This window comes from Chiroxiphia lanceolata, chromosome 9 (genome assembly GCF_009829145.1).
Source record: "Chiroxiphia lanceolata isolate bChiLan1 chromosome 9, bChiLan1.pri, whole genome shotgun sequence".
Taxonomy (NCBI): Eukaryota; Metazoa; Chordata; class Aves; order Passeriformes; family Pipridae; genus Chiroxiphia; species Chiroxiphia lanceolata.
Genome location: NC_045645.1, coordinates 3,203,807 through 3,225,011, shown reverse-complemented (window position 1 = coordinate 3,225,011; position 21,205 = coordinate 3,203,807). Strand labels below are relative to the sequence as shown.

Genomic DNA, 21,205 nt, shown 5'->3' with positions numbered 1-21,205 from the left:
CCAGGCGCTGCCGGGTGGCGCAGCACCAGCCGCGGCGACCCCTCCAGCCCCGGACACCGACTCACCAGCTCGGGCTCGGGCACGGCCCGGATGACCTGGTGCAGGCGGCTGAGCACCCAGGCGAGGCGCACGTTGCGGGAGATGCGGTAGTCCTTCTTCATCAGGAGGAACACGTGTCCTGCCTCCTCCACCTGCGGCGGGATCACAGGTCAACCCCGCAGGAGCCCCCGGCCAGCGCCGTTCGCCCCGGGCTGCTGTGGCCCCGCATCGGGGCAGCCCGCTGCTCCCCACCGCGGCCCCGGGCCCCGCGCCGCCCCCGGCCCTCGCCGAGCCCCTGCTCCCCAGCCCGCTCCCGGCCGAGCCCAGCCCCGCCGCCCCGTTCCCCGCCGAGCCCAGCCCGGCCCGCTCCCACCTCCCCGTCGGGCCGCTCGGCCCCCGCCATGTCGGCGCGGCCCCGCCCCCGGAAGCGCCGCTCTCCCGGGACACCGGGGCGGTGCCAGCGCCGCCATCGCCGCCGCCACCGTCGCCATGCAGGTGAGGGCCGGGGAGCGGGGCCGGGGGGCTCCGCAGGGATCGGGCACAGCCGCGGCCGGGGCAGCCCGGGCGGGAGGCCGAGCTCGCCGTGCTCCCCCGTGCAGCGGCTTCTCTCGTGTTGCTGCGCGGCTGTGGAGTGGGTGGCGGTGAGTGCGGCTGTCTGAGCGCACCGGCCCCTCTCAGCCCCTGCTGCAGTCCTGGGTGAGAGCCCTCAGACCGAAGGCCCCCCTGCCCCAGCAGCCTGGCTTTGCCAGCAGCCTGGCTTTGCCACCGGTGCCCAAATGAAGTCGTGGGAGCAAAAAACACGCTGCTGGGTGTCATTCCGTGTACGACCGGGATGCCCAAACACACGCTGCTGGGTGTCATTCGTGTAGACTGTTGCTGGCGCATCCCTTGTGTTGAATAGCCTCGAATGAGATTTCATCAACGGGAGGAGGACCTGGTTACTTTTTTTTTTTTAAATACTGTGAATTTGTAGCATCCGTAATGTGCAAGAGTTGCGGAGGTTAATGACAGGTTAACAGGCTGTAAAGATCTACCTCCTTTGGTTTGAAACCTCTGCCTGCTGGCTTCGTCCGAGTCTCCTGGTTGTCCTACCGGAAAAGAAAGTTAAAATGGATTGTCCCGCAATTCCTTATCTATAGGGGTTTTTTACATTTTCTCTCCTTGAGTGTACCAGTCTCTACTGTTTTTAATTGGTGTATTTATAGAACTATGAATAGCCTTGATCATGCTTGTTGCCTTTATTAGTGCGTATTCCTACATTATCCCTTTTCAGCTGGAGGGACAAGAGTGACTCGTAATATTCGAGATGCAAATGAGGCATGCATTTATGCGGTCACATAAGGATGCTTAGCTTTCTGTTGCTTTCCTAATAAATCCTATGGTCACTTCCTTGACTGCCTTTTGAGCCTTGGGTAGATGTTTTCTCGAGTTATCCTCAGATAATCCCGAGATCTTGTTGATGAGTAACAACATTATCAGCTCAGAGAATGTCTTTGTGTACAGAAAGTCCGGGCGGGGCGGGGGTGTTCCCTTTGTTTTGCCAGTCATGATTTTTTTCCCCCTTTGTTTTGCCGAATGCATTGCTTACATTTACCTACTCTGAATTTCACCTTTACCTTTCAGTTGCTCCCTATCAGCAGGTGCTGCAACAACCCCTCCAATAAGCCCTATCTTTACTACCTCTGGGCAATTTAGCATTGCTAACAAACCTTAAAGTGAGAGGCACAAGAGGCAGGCACAGCAGAGACGTATTGCATTCCTTAGAATCACTGATCAGTCTTATTGTATGCATGCTTTGCGCTGCTTACGTCTGCTTCCAGCTCCTTATGGCTTTGGGAAGAGCCTGGGAAAGAAGGAGGCTTGGAGCAGGCCATGTGCAGTGGGATTTCATTCATCTTGAGGGCTTCTTGGATAAGCACAGGCAGCAGGCCAGGGGAATTGTCATGGGTGCATATGCCTGGCACCCCTGTAGTAAAACACTGGCTACCTGCCCAGCTTGTAATACAGGCAGTAGTTAATCTTCTTGCACAAACACAGTGCACACAAACAGTTGTAGGCTCATTTCTTAATTGGACAGGAACTGACTAGTCCCGTCACAAGATGGAGGAGGGTGCCTTTGTCTCCAGGTGGGACAGCCAGCAGCAATCCCTTCCATGAACCCACTCCACGGACGGGGGATCAAATTTTAACAAGATCGACTCAGCTGTTATTCTAAGGTGGTTAAAATGAAGTCCTGTCAATGATTACTGACTTGTCAGAATATAAATAAAATAGAATGATATTGTGTTCTCGTGAACATGGAAGATGCCTGATAACCTCTCCTGTGAAGCTTACACTGGTCCAGTGTATTTAAGCAGTGCAACAACAAACCCAATAGCAAGCGTGCCAGCAGCCTGAGTCACTCTATCTGCTTTCCCAATCGGTATTCCCTTTCTATTATTTGATTGCTTTGTCCCACCCTCCTCGTGGATTATTTTTGTACAGTTCTCAACTTACATGAGCAGTTCATTAGGGCTGGGACTTTAATTATATTTTGAGCAATACTGTAGTATGAGTAAGTTCGAGTAGATAGGATTTTAGGGAGTTTTTGCAAGAGCCAAGGACATACCTTGGTGTCTTTGACATCAGATCTCCTGTCTTGACACTTTATCTGTCAACGTCCTCCCTCACCCGGATGGGGTTATCAGTGGAAAAGATTATTTAAACAATGTAATCCGAGCAAAAGGCAGGAGGTGAGGTTTGTGTGTGGGTATGAGACCTTCCGTGTCACAGCAGGGCCTCCCGCAGCCAGTAAGGCACAAATACAGTAGCAGCTGCCAGTTTCTTTGGCAGCTGGAGGTGGCACTTGGGCAGAAAGAAAGTAAATGAGGTAAAGAGCACAAACTGGAGTCTTTAGGCCACGGACCTGGTACTCATTTTGCAAAGGCTGTTTTGGATGAAGACATCTCTGTACCCACAGCTGCTGTCAGAAAAGGCTGAGAGAATGCTAATCTACTTTGAGCTGAGTTGGCTTAAATGGCTCACAAAGGTGGCGTGAGCTAACTTTGATGACTTTGCCTGATGTGGTAAAAAGCAGATGTAAGTGATGATGTCTTCACTACGCTCATCTAGATCTTAAAGAGCACAGCTGGCCAAGTGTTTGTCTGAGGCACAGGTCTATTGCCTAAGTGTCCCAAGGGCAAGGGGTCAATGTGAAACCATAGGATTTTTATTTCTGGAATCTCTGTTTGCTTCCTCTGAAAAGGAGGCTGGCTGTAGGACCAACTGGATTATGGACGCATGGGTGTGGATTCACAATGCCTTGGGAGGATGTTAAGCTTTGTCCTCATCCTTTGTCTTTCTTGCCTTAATTTAGAGAGAGGAGAAGCAGCTGGAGCTGACCCTGGAGGCGCTCATCAGTCAGGTGGCCGACCTGAAGAACTCTTTGGTCAGTTTTATCTACAAGCTGGAGAACGAGTATGACCGACTCACCTGGTAAGGTGTCTCTTGGAGCTGGGGGCGCTTGGTCACTGAAGCTGTTCAGAATTGGCTCAAAGGATTAGTTAGAAACTGTTAGAAACCTACTGTCAGTAGGTTTAAATTTGCTTTTCATATTTGAAAAGGATGACTACCCATGGTAGTGGAGGAACTACTACCTGTCTTCCACCAGAAAACCAACTGAAATCCATTGGTCTCATGCTGTAGAGTAATAAAGTCATCTGCAGTGACTGGAAGTTCTCAGATGAAATATCTTAGAGATCCACATGCACTGTAAAATGAGCAATGGTTCTTTCTGCATTTCTTGACCTTCTCTGGCTTTTTCTGGCTCTGATATAAACTGAGCTTTTGTGTTTTGCTAGTTCTGCTTCACCACACAGTTTGAGAGACTTGCAAGATGGCACTCTCTTCCTGGTGGAGCATAAAGATGTTATAGCTGCAACTTCATAAACTATACAGTATCTTAGACAGTGTCTGCCATTGTAGAAAGCTTCAGAGGCCGTTAACATTTGTAGTTAATGTTGCAGAAGGCAGGAGAGGTGGTGAATCCCCCTGTGAGAACAAGCTGAAGGGGACAAGATTATCAGTTACTTTGCTTCATTATTGCTTAGTGTGGATAGCCAAGCCATAAATATTGTCTATCCTGGCTGTACTGCCTAGGGGTTAAATTATTTCTCAGATCTTGCTCTAGAATTGCACTGGGAGAGTCAGTGGTAAGGAGAGAATTGCTCCTGTGCATGTTACTGAAATCCCAAACAACTGACACTTCAATGGTACTGCTTGTAATCCCTGAACTATTTGCAGCATTTGAGAAGTTTGCAATAGGGGCTGGGGTTTGTCCACATTTGCATATTCAGCGCTGGGTTTTACTGCTCACTGTCTGGAGTAGACTGATTTGAGGAGTAATAGTGTTACTTCCTCACTTCTCAGCCATTTGAACGAAGAAGAGAGAAAAGCCACCTGTGGCATACCTTTCCATGTTTATCTTCTTTATTTGCTTTCCCAGGCCATCAGTTCTGGACAGCTTTGCATTGCTCTCGGGGCAGCTGAATACCTTGAATAAAGTGCTAAAGCATGAGAAGACCCCACTACTGCGAAACCAGGTTATCATCCCCTTAGTGCTGTCTCCAGACCGCGATGAGGAGATCATGGTAAGACGTGTCCCTTGATTATCAGAAAGTGCTTGTGTGTCTGCTCCAGCCTGCCACTCCTTGTGCTGGGCATTCCTCAGCCCTGGGTGTAGAGAAGAAAAAAAGCAACAAGTAGTTCTGTCTGGGAGCTGCTTGGCTGAGGGATTTCACCTCACGTGCACTGGATGCACTTTACAGGAAGCGTTCTATTCATGAATATGTTGCTCTGACTAAACAGGCACAATGCAAATTCCTAGACAAGTTGTTAAAACTTCCTAATGCTCCCCAGATCAAGGTTTCTGCACAGCATGGGCCTTGTTCCAGCACCATGGCCTGTGCCGTGGGCTGGAGGCAGAGGCTCTGAGTGAGGCTTGTCCAACATTGCAGCGGCAGACGGAGGGGCGTGTGCCCGTGTTCAGCCATGAGGTGGTGCCTGACCATCTCCGAACTAAGCCCGACCCTGAGGTGGAGGAGCAGGAGAAGCAGCTGATCACTGATGCAGCTCGAATTAGCCCTGATGCAGCACAGGTAGGTAAAGAACAGCTTGATACTTCTGCCTCTTATCCCTAGGGCGCACAATGCCCTTTAACTCTGCTTCCTTCACCCTTCCATCTGAAAGTATTTTTCTTTTGCTCTGTCTTTTCCTGTCTAAGATTTCTCTAGCTGACCCTGGCTGAGGTTTGGTTTCCCCCACAGTTTCACCAGGGTATGCAGCTCTCTGGCTGTTCCCAGGAGGTGCCATCAGACCAGTCAGAGAACTGGAGGCCATCCCATCCCCATAGTGCCCTGTGTGCATTAGCACTGGGCTCCCTAGGCTTGGCTACCAAAATTCTTACAGTTGGTTACACAGACCCTGGGAAGAGAAAGCTTGTTCATTCTCCTTGCTGATTTGTGCTGAGTTGGAGATATCCTGGCAGTTTCTGATAGTTTTCATTTTGCAGAAACAGATCCAAAGTCTGAACAAAATGTGCTCAAATCTACTGGAGAAAATCAGTAAGGAGGAGCGTGAATCTGAAAGTGGAGGTATGTCACTGAGGTGGAAGTGGAGTGCAGGGGTTCAAGCAGCAGGCTTCAGAGAGTAGAGGCAAAATAGGTATAACAGACAGGCTGAAGTCTGGGAACTGAGGTTGAGCAGCATAAACAAAAGCATTCCAGAAGATGCAAGATTGGCTGTCCTGGAGCCCACTAATTTGAGAAGGGATCCTGTGGGTGCCATGTGTCCTGCTTGTGTGACCTGTGCGTGGCAGGAAGGTCATCCCAACCCTTTTCCATATCCCTCTTTGAGGAGGCAGTAAGTATTTGCCAAGAAAACCTCCCAATCAACTTTAATTAATAAAAAGAGATGTGAAAATGCAGTGCCAGTGAATGGGAAACCCCTTAGCTGTGTTCTGAAGGAGACTACATTGTTGGCAGGCTCTTGTGTGATGCCCTCTAGATGATGGGTGCGTCAGACTCATGGCCAGCCTTTTCTGGTTGTGTTCACTGTTCCCAGGAGTGCTGTGCCCAACTCTTAAAGGCAGTGGCATTGTTTTTATTGTTATCTTTGACACACACATAGTGTAAGTAAGGACCAAGCACAGGTCCTGTCTAGTTGCTGGGATTAATAGTATAACTGGCACATGTGTGGCAGAAAACTTGCAGACAGCCATGCTGCTCATGAGCCTTCAAAAGGGATGTTGCCGTTGTTATCTAAAACACAGTGCTTGTTAACTGCCATAGGATTGAGCATGGAGCCTTTAGTGGGAACTTCTCATGGGCATGGAGGAGTTAGCTCCCTCTGTCCTCCTTCCCTGAGCAGATTATGCCCTGCTGTCAGTGAAAAAGCTCTTGGATCACCCTTGTCCCTGGATTTTGCAGCTTCTTTGACCCTGCTGAGACTCCTGTAGGAGAGCTTGTAAGAAAACTCATCTCTATTACATGAACCAAAGTAGCTAAAAAGTAAATTCAGGACCAGCTATGCTACTCCTTAGACTTTGATTACTAAGTCTAAAAGTAACTTCTGAAAATAACAACTTCTTTTTCTGCAGGTTTACGACAGAACAAGCAGACTTTCAACCCTGCAGATACCAATGCACTGGTAGCAGCTGTGGCCTTTGGGAAAGGGCTGTCAAACCGGAGACCCCCAGGCTCAGGGGCATCTGTCCAGTCAGGCCAACCAGGAGCTGGTGCCATCATTGCAGGGGCTTCAGGCATCCAGCAGGTCCCAATGACAGGGGCACCAGCTCAGCAGCAGCCAATGCTGGCAGGAGTACAGATGACGCCAGCAGGACAGCCAGGTAAAGAAGTTGCTTATCTGAGATCAGTTGAAATCCATGGAGCAAGAGAGACAAATGCAGATGTAGAGATTCTTCCCCAGTCACCTCTGAGGTGTAACTAAGTATGAGTTTCCTTTCTAGCCTTAACATGAGTCAGGTTACAACAGTGGAGCAATACCTGCTTAAAATTAGCTGAGGTTGAAATGGATCCCAGCCAACCAGATTCAGCTTCTTAACTCCCACTGCAATACTATTTTAATAAGAGACTTAGTGAACATAGGGATCAATATGAAGGGAGATCACAGAGTAGTTTTGCAGGGATCTATGCTGGGGATTTCCTGTCAAATTTACGTTGTGGGTAGGCAATGAAGTGGTGAAGTTTGGTGGCAATGAGTTATTTAAGGTAAGAAAAAACCCCAAAGTTGTCTGTAAAAAGTCAGAAGGATTTCCCATACCAAGGGGCTTTGCTTCATAGCAGTAGGTTACATTTGTATGAAACATAAAGTGAAATACTGGGTGTACAAATTGACTGTACATATCCAGCACCTGGACTCTAACCTAGTTACTTGTATTTGTGAAATACATCCATGATATGAGTTCTCTAAAGACATCAATTGGTTGTTCAGTTGGGGCAGAAAATGCAAGCCAAATGTTAGCAATTACGGAAGAGGAACACATGGTATCTTCAGGCCATTCTGTAAATCCATTTGGGCACCCACACCTGCAAGATTATGGGTGGTTCTGCTACCTTCTCTGCTATTGGCCATAGCTTGGGCTAGGGAGAAGGAAGCCTATAAAATCCCAAATTGTATACAGCAGGTGAATGAGGAATGATTGTTCGCTATCTCCCAGGATACAGAAGGATTGGTGCTCCAATGAAAATACGGGCTCATAGACTTGGAACAAAAGTGAGATACTTTTCTGAATACGAAATAATTAGACTGTAGAGCACATTGCCTAGTGTGATAGGTAGATAGTGTTTATATGAATGGAAAAATAGTAAGCACGTAAATTTCTGGATGAAAAATCAGTCAGCAGCTAATCTTGAAGGTATCAACCTCCGATTCCATGACCCTGAGCCACAGTATGTTAGCAGCAGAGGGGGGGGTATTGGGGTATTCTGCGGGGTGTCACTGCAGGGCTTGCCCTGTTCTGCTATTCCTCCTTAAAAGTCCTTGCTGTCAGGAATGGGTTTGGCCTGGGGGACATACAGCCTAACCCTGTCTGTCAGAGCGTTATTGCGATTCAGGATATCGGATATCCTAATTGGTGTTTTCCTTGGCCTGTGTATGACTGTTGTTCAGAAATGACCTTGAGCAACAATATTAATCCTGAGTTAAATATGTATGTAGGGTAAGAGAATTAATTTCCATTGTGATTTGAAAACAAAGACCCCATAAACACTGTATCCAGGATGGTAAGACAGGCCTTCTGTAGCAGCAGGCAGAGCACCCTGGTAACAAGAGCTCCTGTCCAGCCTGTGTTAGGAGTAAGGTCCCTTTTGATAAGACAGCTATAGTGGATTTTACCAAAGGGTCAGTACTCACTATTCTGCTTTTGATTATCCCATAGCTGAAGCTGAAAAGAATACAAGAAAGGCAGTATATCTTGACAACAGTCATTTTTTAGGGATATTAAGCCAGTTTTTTTGGTACCAGTGGGTACAGCAGCCACTAATTTCTGCAGGTTCCTGTTTGAATTACAGTTTTGACTTCTACAACACATATAGCAATAAGTCCCACAGCTCTATTGCATGTTTTGCTTTTAAAATAATCCTTTTATGTTTAAAATCTTTTTCTTGATATTTTCTTGCATGTTTCCTTTTTACCCATGTTGTGAGGAATGGCGAACAATGATTCCTCACTTACCTTCTCTGTACTAGTTTTCATGTTTTGGAAATCTGTTATGTCTCCTCCATTTGTCCATTTTTAATTTTTTCCCCCCCCTCTAGCTTATGTGTCCTATTCTCTTTAATATGACTTGGTGTGAAAATGATAACTTGGACCATCCTTGTCGCTCTGACCTGCACTTTTTCTCTTTGTTTCCAAGACTGGGAACACCTGAATTGCTCACAGTGTCCCAGATGCGGGTGAACCATGCAGTCCTGTTCACTTGCTTTTGGAGTAATGTCTAACAGTATTTGTGTATTGCTTATTAGCACTGAAGTGATATATCAGTTGCCTGCCCATTTATTGCTGGCAATGACCCATTCTGGATGTGTTTGAGAAAGTTTAATAATCTTTATTTTTTTAGGCATTTGCTTATCAAATCTTTTCTTTTCTTGTCCTGCTGCACTACAGTTTTAACTTCCAGAAGTTGTCCTTTTTTTTCCTCTTTTAATTTGAAGACAGTGAGGGAGTGTTCCTTGAATATCCCTCTGAGCTGCTCTTTAATCACTGTTTATTTTTCAGACATTTCAGTTTTGTCTAGCACTGTACACTCACTGTAGGCTGCTAGTAAGCTTTGAACATGCTCCCATGTGTGATTGGTATCAGCGAAGAGTAATAATGCCCAAGAGGTGGAGGTGGTTACAAGAAATGAAGAGATCTCAAGAGACTTAGTAATTTAATATACACCCTGACTGTAAATAATGCTGCGTGTAAGGGATACAGGCTCTGTGTTTGCCTCTCTGAAATGGAAGTGGAGATCAGTCTGGGTTCTTCTGTGAGTGCTGCTGCCAGCAACTTCTGTGAAACTAAATCCAACAGTGATGTAGGAGCCTCCTGACAAAGAGAAAACTTCCTTAGGGTGGAACAAGGATAAAATGCGAGGGGATAACAGAGGGACACAGTAGTTGTCAAGAAGATTCTCAATGGGGGAAAGAGTGCCAGTTTGTAGAAGAGATTGATTGTGTTAGATCAGAAGCTGGAAGATGCTGTAGCAGATAAGCCTGGGGTGGAACAAGAAAAGCCCAGATTGGGTTGTTGTGACTCTTGCATGCTCCTGAGCAAATGTTCTCCATATGCTGATTGTGCACTGCTTTTTCTTTTTTTTTCCCCTCTCTTTAGGAAAAATGCCAAGGTGGCATAAAACAAACATCAAATCTGCCTCAATGCATCATACCAGAGGTGATCTGAGATGAACCAGACCCAGGGAACAGCAGTGTTGGTTGCTGCTGCGAGCCACCCCACTTGGATTCCTTCTAGACTAGTCCCTCTACATAGCCACGTACCATATCCAGGGAGATAGGGTTAAAGGGCCCTTCCCTGGGTTTTGTTTATTGCTGGGTGGCTTGTGTGGAGCTGCTGGTGGCCACGTCTCCTGGACACAACTACTTCTCTGTTCACCAGAGCAGAGGACTTTGGTTATGGTATTGATCCCATCTTCTCCAGGTCTGGCCTGGGGGATAACTACCCTTTCCTGATACAGGAACCTGAAGACTGCCTGGAGCACTCTGCTCCTTGTTTCTGCTTGGTCACTCAGTATGTTCTTTCTTTACTCCCTCTTGTTGAATAAAGACCTCGTTATGCACACTGCGCGACACTGGTATCCATCTCCCAGGAACTCTCATTTCCCTTTTGGGAAGCACAGAGCATCTCCAGTCTAAAATACACTGAAAATGTTGGAGGCCGAGCTGCAGGTTTATGGGTAAAGAGGTGTTGTAGAGTGAGTCAGCAGGATACAAACATGAGCAGCAAACATCTTGTGCATTGAAAACCAATTCTGACTATTCCCCAGAAAGCAAAATACTGGGAAAGACTATTACAAGGCCCACAGCAAGAAGGCAGCATTTCAGGAACAGAAGCACAGAGCTTCTGTATTCTAATACTGCAGCAAATCCCAGCTAGCTCTGATTTAATTTCCATGCTTGTCTGCTTCTGTGTTTCCTATAAAGTTTCCTAGCTACTTCGGGATCGATTTATCACTTCAGAGGCGTATTTCAGTCTGCTCAGGACTCTGGTACTTCTGGATTGGTCATTTCTCTTTAGAACTGGGCATTGTGAAGCCATCTTTGGTTTGTGCCCTTGAGCTGTAACATATAATCTGCCCAGTGAGAGACTCCTCTGAGACTAAAAGGTGCCCATGGAGCACATCAGTACATGCAGCACTATCCTAAAGGAAAACTGTCATGCCTCTTGCTGCACTTGCCTGGACTTCCTTTTTGACTTGTGGTGAAAGCCAGCACTGTGTTTTACTCAATAGCATCTGTCAGCAATCTTTGGATGAGGAAATCTCCACTCAGCAGATAGAGCCTGCAGCTGGTCCTGCTTGCCTCTGAACTAATCAGATCCAGCTTATTTGTGGAGGCTGTGAGCCTTTCTCCCCAAACAAAACCTTCCACAAAGCTGTGACTAGGGCAGTTATTGACCCGTTTTGATGTGCTGGCCCTTGAAAAGTGCTGGGAAGTAGAAAGTTGAGCTGGAAACACAAACTGCTTATAAGATGGCAAAGCTGCTCCGCTAGGAATGAGCCCAGTGGAGTCTGCAGTGGCACCATCCCAGCCAGACTGATGGGATTGCTTTCTTGCTCCTAAACAACACGGAGGTCCCGGCTCTCGGGAGACACTGACTGCAGGGTGAGGGCAGAGGAGGCACATTACTGGTTCCGGTGTGATGGGTTTTGTGCAAAAAAATGGAGCCTGAGGGCCAGGGAATGAGAGCCTGCAGGCTGTTCCCCGTGATGGCTGAGCACCATGTGAATGCCTGTGCCCTGCTCTGTCTCACATCCCTGCTGTGGTTGGAAAGGAAGGCAGAATATTGTGTGTCAGATCCCTGGTACTCGTCATTTGTGGAGCCTCAGCTCTAGGATGCTGCTTCCCTTCGTCCCCCCAGACTGGCTTCCTTATAAAGCTAAAATGCCCCAGTGCAGGATCACCAGGGCCAGCGGCTGCCGGGGTGATTCGGGCAGTGTGGGACACAGGCACGGCACAGCTGCCTGCTGCCCACGCTAACCTGGCTCTCCCAAAAACGCCTCCAGTGGGGCTGGCCAGACCTTTCACACACTTGGACGGGAGGAAGGGAAACACAGGCAGGGTTTTTTTCCGTAGATTATAAAGCCGGGGAGGCTGGCTGGGCTCGCCAGTGTAACTTCCTGCATGACACAGGCTGCCGTGAATTCATTCTTGAGAAAATTAGAGCACTGTTGTTAGGAAAACAGTTGATCTTGAACTGATGTGTCTCAGCTACAGTGGTTGGTAGGTCGTTCTAAAAACTATTTTTCTTGTTGCACCTTAGATTGAGGCTGCATTTCTTTAATTCCCTTCCAGTGAGTGGATCTTCTCAGCCAGGGAGTGAGCCCCTGAGCTGTTGGTCCCAGAGAGAGGAGTCGGATATTATGATCAAGCCTTCCTGATCCTTTTTAATGATCAGGAAACTTTCATCCTGAAAGTCCCTTTTGCTTTAAGGCATATTTTCCATTTTCCACTTCTTGACTCACATCCAAATCTCCTTATGCATCTGTGTCCTTTGGGACACACTATTCTGATTGTGGGAATGGGAGTCTCAAATGTAGAGCGACTTTAACCTCTTAGCCGGTTGCTGCCAGTATTTGAATGTTTGAACAGGGAAAAGGAACAAGCCTTTTACCCGTAAACTCACAGTGGAATTCATGGTCCACTGCTTGTCACTGTGGTCTGCAAGTCCAACAGGGGTTCAGCATTCCCAGTGCACTGTGTCAGAATAAAAGCACAGCCCTGCTGGTCAGGGCAGAGGCTGGGGCTGTGTCCCCCTGTGGCAGGGGCCAAGCAGGCCATGGGGAAGCACTCCCATCCTGTGAGCATGGGATGTGCTGCTGCACTGAGACCTCAGGGTCTTTCTTTTCCCTTGCCTTAGCCAATTCCTTTTGGATAAGATAAGATAATTTTATCTTCTCTTCCAAGTAGGATAATTTTGGCAAGGAGGAGGCTCAGTCCCAGCACAGCAGGCATTGCTGGGCTGTCTGGGCCCCAGCTTGGGTGCAGGAGTGTAATGGAGATGGACACTGGTTTGTTCTGGCCCCCAAGGCCCTCCTCAGTACCAGTTGGGCTCTAGTGCAGACAATGGGCATCTTTCACTGTGTGGGCCCACTGCCCCAGGGATCCCAAGGGCTCCCAGGACAACAGGCTGTGCACATCATGACTTCATTTCCCTCCAGGTCATCAGCTTTACACTATTTAGCACTCCCTGCTACAAACACATCCTCTGTACAGCTCCATGGGGAGCATCTCCTCTGCTGCCTCACACTTGGCCAGATCACCCATGAGCTTGTTCCTTGATCTCACATGGCTCTGTACCAGCCAGGTTGCTCTCTGATATTTAAGAACATACAGTGCCAAAAAAATTATCATGTTAGTCTGAAGGCTTATTGTCTGTAATCCCTGATGATTGATATTTATATTTCTCTGCTTTAAATCTTTATCAACATGATCACATATTTCTTGGTCATTATTTGCATGTGATGTCTGTCGAATAGACACACCTGTTTACAAGGCCATCCTGTTTACTTTTTAAAAATGCTGGCATAATATCACTTGCTTGTTCTCTGGAGCTTTCCAGGCTCCCTTGTCTTACTGAATGTCATCATTAATAGCTTGGATTTTAAAAACAGATTTTTTTTTTAAATTTTATTTTTGAGATGCAGGATACCCAGACTGCTAAGTTTTCAATGTTTACCTTATGCAACTGTTGTTTAACATCCTCCTGAGTTACTGTTAGAGTGGAAGGCATTTCACCCTCGTGACAAGAATGCTTCATCTGGCTTCCTCCCAAATGCAGGAGAGAGATATTTATTGCCTTTCCTTCCTGCCCAGCTACCCACAGGCCCACCGTTCCCAGCCTGTATCACACCAGCCATGCTGGGTGGTGCCCACAGCCTATCCTGCTGCTGCCCTGGGCCAGTTTGTCTCTGGAAGCTGTGAAGCTCAGCCTGTTGCCACCACTTACCTGCATCTCTCTGCATCCTCTGATCAGCATGACAAACACCTGCTGCTTGTTTGTTCTCTTGTCCCATCTCCAAGTGGAGATGTACACACAGGTGTCTTCTTTTGTTTGAACAAGCAAAACATAACGCTTTTGTTTTGTTTTTTTTTTTTAACCTACAGATCTTTTAAGTGGGTGTCATTAAGCCTTTCCAGTGGAGGGGAAGTACAGGAGGTGTGAGGGAAGCAACCAAAGAGATGCGGGAACAGGAGAATTAGGGAACCCCCTGCAGTTCTCCACTCTCCATAACACAGCTAAGGCAGGTTTCAGCTTGGGCTGCAGGGCTGGTTTCCATCCTCCTGCTAGGATGAGATCTCTCTGACAGAAACATCTGGGACCAAAGGAGAAGGCTTGTGGTGGTTTGGTTGAGAGAGCTTGAGGACTTTTTGATGCTAAGAAGCTACATAAATGGGGTGTGTGCTGCCAAAGGGTGTTAAGCCAAATTTTGCATCTGAATTGCTCCCAAAGCAGCTTCACCTGCGGCTGACAGAGGAGAGACAATAGTGGAAACAGCAGCAAAAGGTGGGTTTTAACTGGCCACTGAAAAACTCAGAAACTGCTTGAAAGTCAAAGACACAAACGGAAGGAAAACAGCCTGGTGGTGGAAGCAGCCCCCCAGTCAGGCTCTCTGCTTTCCCCCGGGCTCCCCAAAGGAGCCTGGTGGCCCCAGGAGAGGCAGAGCATATCTCTGTGACAGCTGGCACCTACAAATGAATACACAGGTGCTTTGGAAAAATCCCATGGAGTTCCTCCTTCCACCCGAGTGCAATAAATCTTCATCTGTCTTAAAAAGAAAATGTTACCACTTTGTACCTCACACAGACACTGTGGTGGTAAAAATACATGCTGGAGAAATGGGATGTTTGGGTGTATTTGTAATACATGCCATAAAAATAGTTCGAGCTGATGTGACTCCACAGTTTATTTATTGTCCTTATGATACTGCAGCGCTCTGGCTGGATCCAGGAAACCTGCACTTAGAAATTAATGAAAACCTTCTGCAATTTCCTCAGGGGTAACCCTGACATCAGAGTAATGCAAAGCGTGCTGGCTGGCTCCTCTGAAGGAGAAGCCTGTGTCTTTTTTTATTATTATTATTTTTAGTGTGCATTTTGTAAAGAAAGGAAATTACTGCATGCATTTTTCTGACTGAGTCACATATTTTCCAAGGTCAGGGGATCAAGAGCTGTGGTTCCTGCAGCAGCAATCTTGTCACTGCTGCTCAGATTCTGTCACTGATTTACCTGCTTGCTGCGAGGCTTCTCCCTTTGCTCCTGTCATGTCCAAGCAGTTTCTGCACTGAATTAGCAGTGGTGCTAAGGTCCCCCTCGGCATGGCAGCTCCTTTCCTCTGAGAAAAGACTGTGCCCCAGGGTATTTTTGCATTATGTTTTTCATTTGCTGGCCGTGCTTTGGGCCAAAGGGGCATCACTGCTGTCTGTGGGTGTTATTTTGAAGCTGCAGCATTTCCCAGATGTTCCTCTTTTGCACCCAGACCATGCCCTTCTGTGCCTATTGCCAGGTGGCCTTGGTGGGTCGTGTCTGTCTCCCACTGTCATGTGCTAGTCCTGAGCTCTACCCACCCTGGCATGCAGCATGGAGGTGTGCTGCTCCTGCAGGAACTTGGCTTTGAAACGTGCAGTGGATGTTCACGTGGGGTTTATTCTTGGTACTGATGCAGTGCTGCACTCAGGGTCCTGCTGTGTGGGGTGGGAGAGACGCCTCTTGTCTCCTGCTCTGCTGCAGCAGCATGACAGGACTTCAAAGCACTGCCTAAAGAGTTCATGGCAGTAGCTAACACACCGACTTGTATCCCCCCTGAGAAACACATTCTGCATAAGTGGGGCCGAAGAGCCATCATTTTGGATGTCTTGTTTTTGTGTATTTAGGTTCCCATGGGCATCACAGCGGTAGAAACAGCCACAGTCATCATCATCATCACCATAGCACAGCCTGTTTTGCTCCAGTCAGCGGAATGCACCAGATTTGATTGCATGGGGCTGTCAGAGGGCACACACCATGTGCATTCCCCCACGGCAGAGCACGGGCAGGGCAGGGAGCTGGGCAGCACAGGGCTGTGGGCAGGAGGAGCCGGGCCAGCAGGACCTGCAGCCCTGGACTGTGGAAACCCCACAGCAGCTGCCGAGCCAGGAATGACTCACAGAAAGCCTCTGTGGGTGCGTCCACCATTGCTCTTAACTGTTTGTGTTCACTCACATAGGGAGTAAAGCCACTAGGAGTTAATAGGAATGCTCCAACCCACATTTTGAGCGTGCAGCTCCCCCTGCTTTGTTTCTTCCTGTCCTGTGCTCCCTGCTGTGTCTTGCTGGAGCTCAAGTGCAAGATGCTTGTCCCCACACATGCATCCAAGAAGGCTTGTGGTGTTCACCATCAATGATACTTTTTGGAGAGGTATTTCCAGAAAAGAGGCCACTATGTTCTCGGCCCATTATCTTGGAGCAGTTTACTGCATATCTCTGTTTCCTTCCTGTTTATCTGTCCCTAGGAGAAACAGTGCAGCCCCCCCACTGTGGGAGCTGCCCCTCTGCTGCTCTCCCCTTCCCCTGTCTCCCTTGGGCATGCCAGGCAGGTGCAGAAGGCCATGGCAGACATGCCATGAGTTCTCTTATCCCTCAATTTCTTTTTTCTCCCAAACCACAATGGGTCTCAGGGCATGTACTGTGCTGCTGACTGCACCAATGGACAACCTTAGAAGCAGAGAAGATGCCAGGCAGGCCAGGCAGGACAGTGTCCCCCACCAGCCCGCAGCCCAGACAGGCAGGCAAAGCCCAGCCTCGGCTAGAGCTAAACACGGCCTCATTTCACAGCAAAACAATTCCTCTTTGTGCAGCCTGTTCCCCCAGAACAATCCTCCACTCTGACAATGTCCTTTCTGTGGCTTAGTCCCTCAGAGTGACCAGCAGCGTGCTCATGCCAGCACCAGCTTAGCCCCACTGCCCCATGGCCAAGGAGGCAGCACCTGGGACCTGGGCAGCCTCTGCCTGGGACTCCCTGGCCACTTCAGGTCAAGGCAAAGTCTTCCCAGGAAAGTGTCCAGCTCAGCCTGGAGCATTTGGGAAGGGTTTTTCTTCCAGCTTTGTGTGCTCCATGGAGCTGCATGGCACTGCTGTACTGCGTTAGGAAGGCAGCCCTGGGACACAATTGTGGAGCGTGATATGTGGGTGTCATGTCACCAACTCTGACTGTAATCCCAACCGCCTGCCAAGGGTGGAGAAGTCACCTGGCTTTGCCAAGATGCTCTCTCAGGCTCCAGGCAGTCTGGGACAAGTTCCCAGAGATGATCACTTCAGATGGAAAGGGCATTCGGGGGATGAGCAAGACCAGGGCCTTTTTCCTCACCTACATTTTCTCTCTTCATGAGCATGTGTCCATGAGACAGCCTTAAAAGCTCCCGGAGAAAGGGCAGTTTTCAGGTCCCTACCAGAAATAGAGCTACCAGAACTCCCAGGTCTTCTGCCACGACACACTGCATGTGAACAGTCGCCAGTTCTTGCACTAGTAACCAAGGACTGCTGTTGTGCTGTATGTGCTGAAGCCCCCAAACCTCCTGACCCTTTCCAGCCTCCTACCAGTCTGCTCTGGGCCTTGAGCTGGCCCTGCTGTGCCTCCTGCCTTGCAGAGACACTGAAGAATGGGCTTCTCCAGGCTTTCGGTATCCTTGGGCACCTTGCTCCAGCCGTGGCTCTACTTCTTTCCCCCCCACCCTCCCCATAATTTGGTGGATTTGAAATAAGCACCATTATTCCATAAGGTTATCCTGCAGGCCACGGGAAAAAATAAGGATGCTTTAACAGGTTCAGAACGGGCCAAGACTCCTGGCATGTCTGTGGAGATGGCAGGGGGTCCTGTATTGCTGGAGTGATGTTGCCAGCCTGCGGAGGTGGGTGCCAGGGCTCACCCTGGAGAGGCTGTTATGCAGCTGACAAAGGTCCCGGCAGGAAACCGCAGTCATGTGTGCTGCCCACCCCAGCTGGCAGGCAAAGTCCAGCAATTAAACACACCAGGGTGAAAGTCTGCCATCAAAGCTCCCAGGGCACCACCACAGTGCCTACAAGCTTCCGGGTGATGCTTCCAACCTCCCCTTCCATCCACCAGAATAGCTTTTTCCAGGTGCTGTTTTAGTGTGAAACTACAGCATCATGTTACAGCACAGGCTTCAGCAGGGTCATGTCATGCCTGCTGGCTACAGAAATGTTGTGAGTTGTTTGTTGGTAGCTTGAGGGGCTTGTAGGAACTGTGAATCCCAGGAATGAAGGTATTTCTTTTGGCTTTAAGGGGAAGAGGGCAACAATGACGGGGTAATTGGCCTTTGCTGCAGGTATGATGTAATCAGCATATATAACACATAAAATTTTGCCCAAGATGAGTCACTTAAACTTGATATCAACCACAGAAGGAGGCAGCACATCAGCCTGAGCAATGCATGCTCGGGCACGACCTACCTGCCCACCTCCATTTATTGAAATCACAAAGTGACATTATGGCATTTAATGGTCCTTCAGGTTCCGAGTAGTGTCATTGATCTCCATTTTTAGTGGTCATGAAAGCCTTGTTTGATCCTCTCAGTATAGATAGAGGTGGTGTAGGAGCATTTCTTGGATGATTTGCGATTCCCAGGGTAATCAACCTGTCAATTTTTGTCATGCAGTCACAGAGGTGTGCAGCAATGAGGTGTGGTTGATAATGCTTTAGGGTCCAACCTCAGGGAAAGGGAGAAGGGTTAAACACTAGAGAGCCAATTTACATTCAATGGTTTTATCTGATCATATGCAAAATCACTGGCTTTTCATTATTAAAAAGAAAAGGACAGGAGGATCTGGGAATCATCTTTTCATTCCCCAAGTGTAATAAGCTAGGTAAATTTACTAACTATGTATGTCAAATACATTACTGAAAAATTACAGGGCCAAGTGTACATGTTTTTAATTTCACTGAATTCATTTTGTCTTTTCATTATATTTTAGATTTTTCAAGTTGCATAATGTCAATGTATTGCCAAATAAAACTCTCACCATTCAGATTATCAGTATTTAAAAGTAATAAATTCATAGTTATAAATTCAGTGAATAAGAGAATATAAACTTACTATATAAACCAGATGTGATCAAAAAGGTATTTTAGTTCCCCAGCAAGCCAGGATTTTAAGAATTTTTATCTCTGCAAGAAAACTGAGAAACTTATACCCCTGAGGGGGCTGAGACTCCCTATTTTCCCTATTCAGCTGCATGGTGAACCTAAGCCAGCACTCAAGACTGGCACCAGAAAAGCTGCAGTACTGAGAAACTCATTACATCTCATTACATGCAGAAGAAATCATCATTACTAATCTCTAAGGTCATAACCTCTCATTGAACTTCACTCCTTTTCCATTGCTTAGTTCCTACAGAAGTTCCCTTCCCATCTGATAGTCTGATAATCCTCTGCACTGATGATGGCTTCAGTCATTATGCCTTCAGCAAGTTACGTTAACACATGCCTGCTTTTTGCACCAAGGCAGAGAGACAAGGGGAAAGAGAGGTGCACCTGGCTCTGCAAGGAGCAAGGAGAAAGCAGAAGACAGGGACTGGTGGAGGGAACAATGGAGAGGAGCACAGAGACCCACAGCCAGCTCCATCTGATCGGATCTCCATGCTAAGAAGGATCAGCAGGGCCCTCACTAAAGCTACAATGGAAATGGTGTGTTGTTCTCCAGGATAAGAAGTGGAGGAAGGAACTTAAGCTCTCCCAAACTGAAGCCTGGTGCAGCTCAGGCTGCTGGGACCAGGAGCACAACAGCCAGGTTGTCTCCTGAACTGCAGGTGAAGAGTCAGTGACCTGTAGGGCTTTGTCTGCTGCAGGAGTGGCTGGTGCAGGCAGGACACCCTTGTGCGGGCGTGTGACAGGATCATCTCTGCTCTGGAGATGATCACCAGTCAGGGTGACATGCCTGGCTGGCTGCAAACAGCTTCTCTCCCAGATTTCAGGTCACACGGGCAGGATTCAAGACGGAAGCAGAAGATTATCCATTTATAAAAATCTCTCTCCAGACACTTTGGGAACATCTGGCTATGGACAACAGGTCATGTCACTCTGGCCTTGTCTCCCTCACCTCCCTTACTTTTGAGGGATTTTCCTTGCTATGTGTGCTTGTGCTACCCTGCTTCCAAAGAGGCTGGAAGGCAGAAACCCGGATCTACAACACGCAGCAGATTAGTCAGGTCCTTGCTGGAGGCCTGTCCCCAAGGGTTAGGAGGGGACCCTGCATCAGTCCCTCGAACAGGAGGTGCCGGATCCGCTTGCCTGCAGCCAGGGTGCTCCGGCAGAGCAGAGTCCTGGCTCCAGCTGGAGCTCCTGCCCAGGCTGCTCAGCTCCAGGGATATGGTGGGAAGGGGGAACACTGAGGAACTGCAGAAACCTGCTGAGCATGAGAAGTAAAAAAAGGCCAACACGCAGACAAAGGTGACCCATCAAAGCTAGTGAGTGTGAAAAGTAGAACCAACTGATAGAGGAGAAATAAAGTGGTAAAATCTATTTGATGTGTTGGAGAAGTAAGGAGAGAAATAGAAGATGAAGTAGCAAGGGAAGACTAATGAGCAAATACCACACAGGAACAATGGTGGAGACAGCAGACACAACAGGGAAGTAGAGCCCAGGACCAAGAGAGGAGAAAGAAATTGCATTCAGAGCAGAAGAAAGAGAGTGACCTGGAAAATTATTCCAACAGCAGGAAGAGGCTGGGCTGCGCAATTTGGGGCTCATTGTTAGAGTGTGACAAGCCTGCCAGCAAGGGTGGATCCAGAGGAGAGAAGGAATGCTTGGAGAAAGCTATGAGATCTGAGATACAAGGTGGAAGAGAATCTAGTGCTAAGGAGTGTGAACGAATCCACTGGTGATGTCTAGTTTCATGACAAACTACATAGCAAGATTTCCACTGAATTGGACCACAAATCAACTAAAAATAGAGTAATGGTGCAAAATAAAAGGAAGACAAAAAAGAAAAAGAAGTGAAGAATAGCAAACAAGACTGATGCCTATACTTAACAAAGGAGAAAAAGTGATCCAGAAACCTTCAGCCCTGACAGTCTGATGTTAACAGTATTCAGTTAAAGAGTAACGTGGCACTCGGACAGGAAATGGGGGATAAAATAAGGTTTATTATATCTGACTAACCTAACAGTTGAAAAAAAACCCACAACCAAACAAAAAACCTAACGTCTCTATAAAGCTATAGGTCCTGCATGGACTCCAGTGAAACTGCTGTGAACCTTGGGACCAACTGGGAACCTTGGTAGATGCTGAGGCAGAAATAAGCACAGGAATTTCACGTAGGAAGGAGTGGTTAAGGTCAAGATGAAAGCAGAGCCTGGGGAAGGGAGCATATCAGGACACACAGAAGGTTACTACTGAGG

The 21,205-nt window shown here is 47.9% G+C and overlaps 2 protein-coding genes across 3 annotated transcripts in view; one reads left to right on the top strand and one right to left on the bottom strand.

The window, feature by feature from the left end:
- Nucleotides 1-514, bottom strand: part of SZT2 (SZT2 subunit of KICSTOR complex) — a 51,933-nt gene extending 51,419 nt beyond the window's left edge. Inside the window, 2 exon segments of the mRNA XM_032695769.1 lie at nucleotides 66-191; nucleotides 413-514. Coding sequence (XP_032551660.1) covers nucleotides 66-191; nucleotides 413-442 — 156 coding nt within the window. The 5' untranslated portion in view covers nucleotides 443-514.
- MED8 (mediator complex subunit 8) lies at nucleotides 58-10,390 on the top strand. 2 transcript variants are annotated; one of them, XM_032695768.1, is made up of 7 exons: nucleotides 58-208; nucleotides 3,395-3,513; nucleotides 4,523-4,667; nucleotides 5,034-5,174; nucleotides 5,588-5,669; nucleotides 6,674-6,922; nucleotides 9,910-10,390. In XM_032695768.1, the coding sequence occupies exons 3-7, from the start codon at nucleotides 4,665-4,667 to the stop codon at nucleotides 9,981-9,983; spliced, it is 549 nt and encodes a 182-aa protein (XP_032551659.1). In that variant the 5' UTR covers nucleotides 58-208; nucleotides 3,395-3,513; nucleotides 4,523-4,664; the 3' UTR covers nucleotides 9,984-10,390. The 2 variants fall into 2 exon arrangements, with proteins under 2 accessions (XP_032551659.1, XP_032551658.1); XM_032695767.1 differs by lacking the exon at nucleotides 58-208 and adding an exon at nucleotides 456-534.
- The last annotated feature ends 10,815 nt before the right edge of the window (nucleotides 10,391-21,205 follow it).